Genomic DNA, 9,577 nt, shown 5'->3' with positions numbered 1-9,577 from the left:
TGACATCTCCTCAGGGTCACATAGCTCATAAGTGCTAGTGCCAGATTCTGAATTCTCCCTTGTTCCAGAACCCAGATTTTTAAGCTGAGTACTGAGTGTCTGTCTCTATGTGCCATCTCAGTTAAGGTAATGGATACACCAGGCCCTGCAGCAGATAAGCACACCAAGACTCAACAGCAAGTATGGTTCTTGGCCAAGATTTCCTGCTGTTAGGTAGCTGAGCTAGAATCTGAACTCAAGTTCCAAATTCTGAGCTCTTCCCACAAGACTATGCCACACCCATTCACAACTCGGCCCTGGCCTGGGGTTCTAGACAGAGCATCAAACACAACGCGGAACAGGCTGAAGCCCCACAAAACAGCTTGCACAACTATCTCAAGCAGAACAGACGCGTAAAGATGAGGGTGTGAGGCATCGATCTGCAAGTGCTGTCCGTCATCTCTGTTCTCTAGAAGTTCAGTTTTAGGATCAGACGTTGGCTGTTATGCTGACGAATGGCTCTTGTCACCCATACTTCATCACATTTTTCAAGGCAAAGGTGAGCATGTGAAACAAAGCATTTGAAAGGGGCAGAATAACCTGTTGGGGCATCTTCCCATCATCTCCAACTTCTGCCTTTCCTGGAACGTCAACTCTGTCTATTATCACAAGCCCCCCAAATAGCTTTGTAAGACTACATTTTTAGTTGGGTGTTTGCATGACATGATGGTATTCTCGTGTGCTATATATTGTACTGAGGTGAAATGTGGCAGAATGTATGGTATGTGAGATGCTCTAATCATAAAATCTATGAACAAAACGCACTTTGAAAATACTCTATGAGCTTTCAATAACCATCAAAATAACTTACACACAAATGGTAACTGATTCCAAGGTAGTGTCAGAATCCATTTGTGAACAGTGAAAACTATTTACCATTTTAATGGTTCTGACCATGCTACTCAGGCCTAAAAATGGAGCTCTGCCGGTTAAGGCCTTGCGGTCCTAGGCATTTATGGAAAACTAGAAAAGCACCTGAAAATTGAAGACATTTGTCAAGGAGTGACCTTAGAAATCATGTCTGGGTAACAAGGGGGTACTTCTGTCTCCTGGGAAAGTTGGCTTCATCAGCCCCTCTTTCTTTCCATCAAATCAGATGTATTGAAATTCAAGTGCCTAAACCCACTTCTAGTAAATGTAAGTACACCTCTCTCGAAGTTGCTGCTGATGGAGTCTGAAGTGGTTTGGTGGCAAGCCACCGGCTATCAGACAGGTGCAAACAGCAGAGCCTCAGAAGCGAATGCCACACGTCTTTGAATTCCACTTTCGCAGCTCTGAATTCCACTTTCACTTCAGAAAGGGTGCAGGGCCCCTTTCGGCCAGACAAAACAGGCTACCATGATCTCACATCTCTATCAGTTTTATTTCAAGCACTGCTTGTTTTGTTTCTTAGTCTGCCTTTCGAAGTGTGTTTGGTTGGTGATTTTTTTTTTTTTTCTTCTTTTAGATCTGTGGAGTGTAGGCAAATTCTGTGACACACTGCTGAAGGGGTCTAAGCATCTGGACCACATCTCACTGAGAAAGAATGTGTCCATCTCAGAATGTTGATGCTTTCAGACACTGAATCCACATTAAGCAGCTCTGACCATGCCTCACCACTCCCCGCCCCGACTCAGAACATATGGTAATAGAATAGTATGACCATTCCCCACTCCTCACCTTTACCCCTAATCCCAATACATGTCAAAGGTCATGCATCCATGAGGATAAACAAGATGGAAAACAGACACCAGGCAAGGCGGGATGATGCAAACATCAGGGATACGCTCAGGCCAGGAAGATGATGCAAACATCAGGGATACGCTCAGGCCAGGAAGATGGTGCGAACATCAGGGATGCGACTTCAGAGGCAATGAACAAGCAAAAGGGAGAGCGGATGGCTTAAGGGTGGGAGATCAAAAGGACAGATACCTACCCAGACCTGTGCTATCTAGCTACCGGCCTGTGGACTTATATTATCACCACTGGGCTCCCCACTGGGCTCACCAAAGGGATCACTGTTGGATGAGGCCTGTGACCCATCAGGCTAGAACACAAGAAGATAACACTTTTTTTTTCTTTTCAGTAATTTAAAATATAAGACAGCTGGGTACATTTTCATGCACACATATCATCCATTATTTTAAAGAAGGCAGCACTCCATTGAGAGCATGCCACTTCGGCAAATGTGAGAACTTGCAACAATGTAATGAAAGGATAACAGTTTTCAGCTGCTCATTTGAACATAAAAGAAAACCCCTTTAGTCACCCCTTTAGAACCTAAGAGTCTGAATCAGCATTCTTTTCTACATGGGCTTCCTCATGCATTGTTTATTTTAGATACAGAAGTTTTAAATGGGGCGGGGGGGGGGGGAACAACTCAGAACAAACTGGCCACTTACAGCTTCTTGCTCTTCACTTTTGCTGGGACTCTCAAAGCCCTCTTCAAAGATGTCATCGGTGGTCGGATCACTGGCATGGGATGCAGATGATTTGGATGGAGAGCTCTGTCTAGGGGCTGGGGTTGGAGCTACATGGAGACAATGCAAAAAGAGAAAACATCCTAAGTGTCCGGAGGCAACTGTTTCTACCCCACGGAAACCCTGGGATCTGGTTATGTTTGAGTCAAATCCCAGGACACCTCTTCCCATCACAAGTCAAATCAGTTGAACAGTTTAATCTCTCTTCTCTATCTATTTATCCTGTCCTCTCAAATACTTGACAGTCAGGAGGAGCTGGTCCACAGGGATGGGTGAGGCAATGGTCCTCAAGGGATGTTCCCTGGACTGGTAGCATCAGTCACATTTGGGGACTTGTTGGTAATACACATTCTTGGATCCTACCCTAGATATACCTGCTGAATCAGAAACTCCATGTTTCCGCAGACTGATGTTGAGACCCACTGGACTATAGTTTTCTTTCCTTCTCTTTCTTAATTTCATACAATTATTTCAATAAGAATAAATAAAGATGATGACAGTGTGACACATTTACTGGATGCCTTCCATGTATCAGAGGCCATCAAATTTCCCAGGTAATATCTGTGATCCTCATAAAGCCATTTTGAGGTAGGGGTCCTCCAGTTTTACAGATAAGGACAGTGAAGGTTGCCAAATTGCTCAAGGTCTCAGACTTGGCAAGAGGTGGAAGCAGGCTTTGTATCCTGGCATGTAGTAGGTGTCTGATAAACCTACTGAATGAAGAGTGAATGAAGAGTGTCTCAGTGATCTGGGGAAATGGACATGGCTAAAGGCAACTTCACAGCTGATGCTTTTTCCCTCGTTCCATAAGCATCTGCGTTTTCTGTCCTGACCTTCCCACAATTTCCTTGTCTTCTTTATTCCAGAGGTTTATAATAAATATGCCACTGGAAACCACTTTCCTTTCCATAATTTCTAACTTGGCATGGAAAATACTCCTCACTGGCTCAGCCCCAAGGAAGGGGGAGGAGGATAGGACTTGATTTACTAGTTGAACTTTAAAAGCCATTGATAAGGTCTCCCTGCCATTACTTCCCAGAATTTACAAAATCTGGCTGCTCATCAGACAGTGAGTGATTATAAAACTTGGTGAGTTGCTTCTGTAACTCTAGCATCTTTAGAATGACGTTATTTACTGCATGTCAGTGAGCTAGACACGGTGCTGGGCACTTTGCATTCATCACGCCCTCCAATATAAACACTGCAGGTACTACTGTACCTGCTGTCTTTTTCTGATGAAGAAACTGCCACTCAAAGAGATGAAGTGCCTTTCTCAGAGTTAACACAACCGTGAAGAAGCAGGAGCCCCGGGAGTTAGCACAAATCTGATACTGCTCAGCCCCACTGTGCCTTTCTATTTCTATCTGAGGATCACTATTGGTTCTGCTCTACCCAAAACATCTGAAAGGTGATACTGAAGGACAGAGGATATAAAGATAGGCTGCACTCATTTTCTTTAAAACATAGGATTTTTTTTTTAAAGTAAAAGGAAGTAGGCTTAAAGAGATAGTTTATGTGAAAACACCTTGATATGCAGCACACGCTTAATATTTATTAGTGAAATTGGATTCTGAAGTGAGTTTGATGTGGTTTCTTACTAAAGGCTGAGAATCCTGACCAAGCCACCAATACTGAGAGGTATACTGCTCATACATCCTGGATGTAATCAGTGGGATGCAAAACTGTTTGTTTATGCAAGTGTTTAACCTTTAGGTTTTATAGAATACCTCTATACTCTAAAATAGTAGTTCTCAATCTGGGACAGTTTTACTCCCAAAGGGACATCTGGCATTATCAAGAGTCATTTTTCATCATCAAAGCTAGGGGAAGAGGAAGTGACTACTGGACATCCAGTGGGTAGATGTCAAGGATGCTGCTAAACACCTGCAATCCATAGGACAACCACCCACAGTGAAGAATTATCTGGCCCCAAATCTCAATAGTGCCAAGGATACAAAGCCCTGCTCGGAAACACAAGAGTTACGAAGTAGCTTTTGTTTTGTTCCTTTCCCTTCATTCTCTACAATCTTCCAAAATACCTCCCATGTGCCAGATACCACAAGAGCATCAGAAAAAAGTGCAGCAATACGAGGATGACTAAGACATATTCCCTGTCCTCAGAGAATTTATACTTCCCTTTTTTATATGTAGCTAGCACATCAGCCCCTTGAAAGAGAGACATTTGCTTTCAAAAGAGGCTTGCTTATCTACTCATGGCTGTCATTTCTTATAGTGTTTTGTTTTGTTTTTTAATTCATGATTCTTCATTGAAACCTTGTGAGTTGGAGTAAATAGAGATGCCCCCACCATGTAGATCATATGGCCTGAGAAGAAGTAGGCTATTTATACCCATAGAAGAGGTTCAGCCAGCCGGACCTGGCTGAAGTGACATTATCTAATTGTGTTAACATTTTAGATTCTTTTAACAATTCATGGTATTGGCTAAGCAGTGATCTGTATCATCTGACAGTAATGAAAACGCCAACCTTGCTGTGTCACGAACCTTTTCCTTCCTCTTATCAACTGGTAAGGCTCAGGCTGGATCGCCAGGCACCTTCCTGGGTTGGCGTCAAGCTGGCATCAGTGTACCCCAGTGTATCTGGATTCTGTTTGGCTGCATGGTACCGGTTTGCCAGAGGCTGGCAATAGAAAAGTGAGTTGGGGGGGGGGCGGCGCGGAAATCACTGAATGCCACAAACAGGACAAGGCACACAGATATCGAAGCCAGATCACTTATCCTACCCAAGACACAGGAGGTTACAAGAAGTCACACACTTGCCCAAAGATACCGCTTGGGGTAGAGAAGGCAGGATTAGAACCTCAGTCCAGGAGTCTGTGTAAATCCACTCGATGTGCCGTAACAATGATGATAAAAATACTTCCTAGTCTCTGAGGGCTGTGATGTTTTAGCACCTGTGCCACTGAACGCTTTGTATGATCCTTAGCCTGAGATAGTTGAGGAAACTGAGGCACAAAGAAATAAGATGACTTGCTCATTGGCACAGACCTAAGAAATAATCAAGCTGCTCTCTGGAGTCCAGAGTGTTCTGCTACAACAACTTTTTTTTTTTTCTTTGACTATGCGAAGCTTTGAGCCAAATTCTGGCTGCTACTCTACCTGTTGTGGGAGGCTTTATGACTGCTCTATCTCTGGCCTGCGTTTTCTCCTGATCTTAATTTTCTAATTTTTTTTATCCTTGTTCCTAAAAATTTTTAAATGCACATACTCCATTCAGTTTTAGTTCAATAAGCCATACCCAAAACTATGTATCAGAGCTGGGATATACATACATGAACACATGAAGGAGCGAATGAACAAAAACGGAAGCAGCAGGGTGACATGCTAGAAAAACAACAGGCTTGTACTCAATTCTACCCTTTTGTCTATTTTCTTTGTCTTTGAATCTCACTTTCATTATCTTCAAACAGGTCTAATGAAACTTGCCATAAGCATCGTTAGGAGTATAGAAATAACACATGTAAAGCATGGAGAAGGTACATATAATTGGCATCTAATAATGGGAGGCTATTGTTAGCAGCAGTAGTAGTGATATAAACAAAGAGGCCTGTTGAATGCAACTGAGCTGGTTTCTCTGACACCAGAAAAAAGGCATCAGTTGTTCTCAGGGGTTTATGTCTCCAGAGAAGGACACTCACGTGAGTTGGTCGATGGCGTGGTAGAAGTCACAGGTGTCAAGTTCAACTGGGAGATGTCAAAGTCATCACAGTCATCCGTATCCTGTGCCACCCCGACTTTGTTGAAGTAACTGGAGAAGGCCTCTGAGGTGCAGGTGAGGGAAGGCTGGTCGGGTTTGCGGGAGGGTACAGGCGGAGGCTGGGCCATCTGGAAATCCTTAAACATTTCTTTTCCCATTTTCTGCCTGGGCTTGTCGGTCTGTGGACTTGACCTGGCGGAGTCACCCGTGGCTGGGACGGTTGCAAGGGGGGTGAGGGGACCTTGGAACATGGCAGCTGGCAAAGGCATAACAGTTTGTGTGGGCATGAAGGCGGCTGGCGGAAACTGCCCGGCCACGGCGGGCCAGGGCTGCTGAGTGGCAGGGAAGAGACCCGGCTGGCCCCATGCGATGGGCTGAGCCCCCGGCATCACCTGAGCGACTGGCGGCTGAGCACCCATGGCGATCTGCTGTTGGACAAGGGGCTGCTGGCCCCAGAAGGATGGGAGGACGGCGCCCATAGCAACATAACCTGCAGGTGCAAAACAGAAGAGTCAGGAGCCCTGGGCAAGAAGCATTCAGGGAGTCAAGTGATTGGCAGGAAGGTATCAAGGGACTACTCAGAGTCAGGCTGTGTGCTAGGATGCAAAGGTGAGTATGAGGAAGTCCCTGCTCTCCCGGGGTCTGCCTTCTACAGCTGTGGTCAGGAAAAACTGCTCTAAGGAGATGACTTGTAAGTAGAAACTAGAATGCAGTGAGGGAGCAAGCCAGGCAGGCATTTGGGGGTAATAAAAATAATGGTATAGTTCTCAGAGTAGTTATAGTCTTACCATTCTTAAAGGTTTCTGACATCATACAGCTCAGGAGCCAGTGTGCTCAGTGGGAAGGGCAGAGTGCTGGAAAAAGGCACATCTGGGCTTGAATTTTGCTTCCCCTTCCTGCTAGACTGAGGGCATCCCCATTGCTTCTGCTAAGAGTCAAGCTCTTTGTTGCAAAATCGGGCTACAACATCTTCCTTCTCCGCATCAAAACCATGTGCAAGATGATTGAGACCAAGGTTAAAATTCAGACTGCCACTTCTTATCTGTGGAATCTGGGGAGAGCTTAAGAAGGTCTCTAAGCCTCTCCTTATCTGTAAAATGGGCAGAAAATACCTTCTGCCTCGTTGGGTTAAAGACTAAGATTATACATTTAAGATATAGAGACTGTGGCTGACATAGAATGAATATTGAGTAAATGTTAACCATTAGTATGATTTGAATCACAGCCTAAAAGTTACTTAATACCTTCCTTGATATGTAAAAAACATGCAATAAAAGGTAGCTCTAGGGTATTATTATATATTATTGTTATGCCAATCTTAGAGATTAAAAAATGTAGTTTAGTAATCTATTTAGGAATACCACATATAGGGGCACAGATGGGTCACTGCAAAACTCCAGGGGGTGTGCTCACTTACATTACCATAATATTTTGCTACAGTGAGATATAATCATTTTAAAAGGAGTACAAGTGATACTCTATACCATAATAACAGAATCAACATGATTTCCACTTATTAAGTGCTTACAACATGTTAGGTTAGTATTAGGTGCTACACGGCTTCACAAAATCCCTGCAGGGTCGGTATCATTATCTCCATTTTAGGGATAAGGTGATTGGTGCTCAGAGAGGAAAAGTAACTTGCACAGGGTCACACAGTGGACATTCAGCTGAAATCAGGGTCTGAACTGAGGTTATCTGTCTCCAAAGCCAGCATTCTCTCCACTGCCCCCTACTACCTCAGCCAAATGGCCAAGGCTGACTTCTGATCTTAGCACAGTCCATAAAGTTGGTCCAACCATCAGATGTTTTAGCTTACTGTGGGCCTGGAGGAGACTCCCATGTCCTTCCAGGGGTTCCCACCCTTCTCAGGGTGCAATCAAGCCCAGGAGACAGACGACCAGTCTAGGCAGAGTAGAAGATGAAGACTGATCTCTCAAAATAAGCATTTTTATGGCTGTCAGAAGGAGTTTGCAGGTAGAGAACGGTGAGAACAGGAAAAAAGAGGGTGGATGTATGGTATCCTAGCAGCTTCCAAAATGACCTGGGTTGTGTTGATGACTGGGGAACCCAGAGAGATGACACGTGGGCTGCCTCACCCATGCGCAGGCCTCAGATCCACCTGCCCTTCAACTGCTTCATAAGAGAGGGAGCCAACTTTCAAAGCCAGTCCATTTCCTTACAAGGTGAGAGCAGGCTCCAGAAGGGGTGGACACAGAAACACAGGCTTCCTGCTAATTAATTGTGTTCAGTACTTTTATGGAATGAGGCAGGAGCGGCAACAAACAAAACAGACAATATCCTTATCAGATCACCTTGGTCCTAGTGCAAGGAAATGAGAACACATACTAACACTCTACTTTCCCTCTCTGAGCACCAATCACCTTATCCCTAAAATGGAGATAATGATATCGGCCCTGCAGGGATTTTGCGAAGCACCTAATACTATACCTAATACGTTGTAAGCACTTAATAAGTGGAAATTATATTGTTTTCGTTATTATGGTATAAGTATCACTTGTGCTCCTTTTAAAATCATTGTATCGTCCTGTAGCAAAAAGTGAAGAGGCTTGGTGCTGACAGCTTGCTTAGGTTGCCTGCCATAGAATAATACAATGACTTAAATTTAACAACAAAGAATTCCGCAACTTCCTTTTTCTTATTTTCCCATTGACTTTGACGGGGTTCGATGGGTCTTGGTGGGAGCTCTACTGCCTCCTAGGGGATGACTAGAAAATTCCTGGGGTGTGTTTTGATTGTCAGGAAAACTTGGTGGGGTAGGGGGCAGTACTGACATTTAAGGGCCAAGAGCGTTGATACTAGACCTCCTATAATATGGGAGATGACGTGCATGACAAAGAATTTGTGATTAATTGAGTGTAGTTTGAATTACGTGGAAATTTAAAGTTTCTTTGCACAGTTTTAATTCACTTAATTTTTCAGAAATGCATACACTGGGGAAGATTATACTTTTGTTTCTTTGGAACATAGTCAAGAGTGGATCAACAACTTGGAAAATTGTGGTCCCTGTTCACGGCACTGAAGACAGCACTAACACCCCTATTCTGGTTGGTCTACTCTATTGTTGGCTTTAGGTGCACACATCGGATCACTTAGCATGTGTTCTAGCGTGGTGGTGGTTTAGTTGCTAAGTCATGTCTGACTCTTGAGACCCCATGGACTGTAGCCTGTCAGCATCCTCCGTCCTTTTCTAGGCAAGAATATTGGAGTGGATTGGCATTTCCTTCTCCAAGGGATCTTTCCAACCCAGGAATCAAACCCAGGTCTCCTGCATTGCAGGCAGATTCTTTAACAACTGAGCTATGAGGGAAGCCAGTGTGGTGGCACCCGGATATTTCCTAA

At 44.2% G+C, this 9,577-nt stretch overlaps 1 protein-coding gene across 2 annotated transcripts in view; it reads right to left on the bottom strand.

Moving 5' to 3' along the window:
• Positions 1 to 1,969: 1,969 nt before the first annotated feature.
• DAB1 (DAB adaptor protein 1) overlaps positions 1,970 to 9,577 on the bottom strand; it is a 295,796-nt gene continuing 288,188 nt past the window's right edge. For both annotated transcript variants that reach the window (XM_068965481.1, XM_068965482.1), the window contains exons 11-13: positions 6,156 to 6,704; positions 2,421 to 2,548; positions 1,970 to 2,065 (exon numbers count right to left, since the gene is read on the bottom strand). In XM_068965481.1, coding sequence (XP_068821582.1) covers positions 1,970 to 2,065; positions 2,421 to 2,548; positions 6,156 to 6,704 — 773 coding nt within the window. The remainder of the gene's footprint in view (positions 2,066 to 2,420; positions 2,549 to 6,155; positions 6,705 to 9,577) is intronic.

This window comes from Capricornis sumatraensis, chromosome 2, assembly GCF_032405125.1.
Source record: "Capricornis sumatraensis isolate serow.1 chromosome 2, serow.2, whole genome shotgun sequence".
NCBI classification, from domain to species: domain Eukaryota; kingdom Metazoa; phylum Chordata; class Mammalia; order Artiodactyla; family Bovidae; genus Capricornis; species Capricornis sumatraensis.
This window is presented reverse-complemented; position numbering and strand designations above follow the sequence as displayed.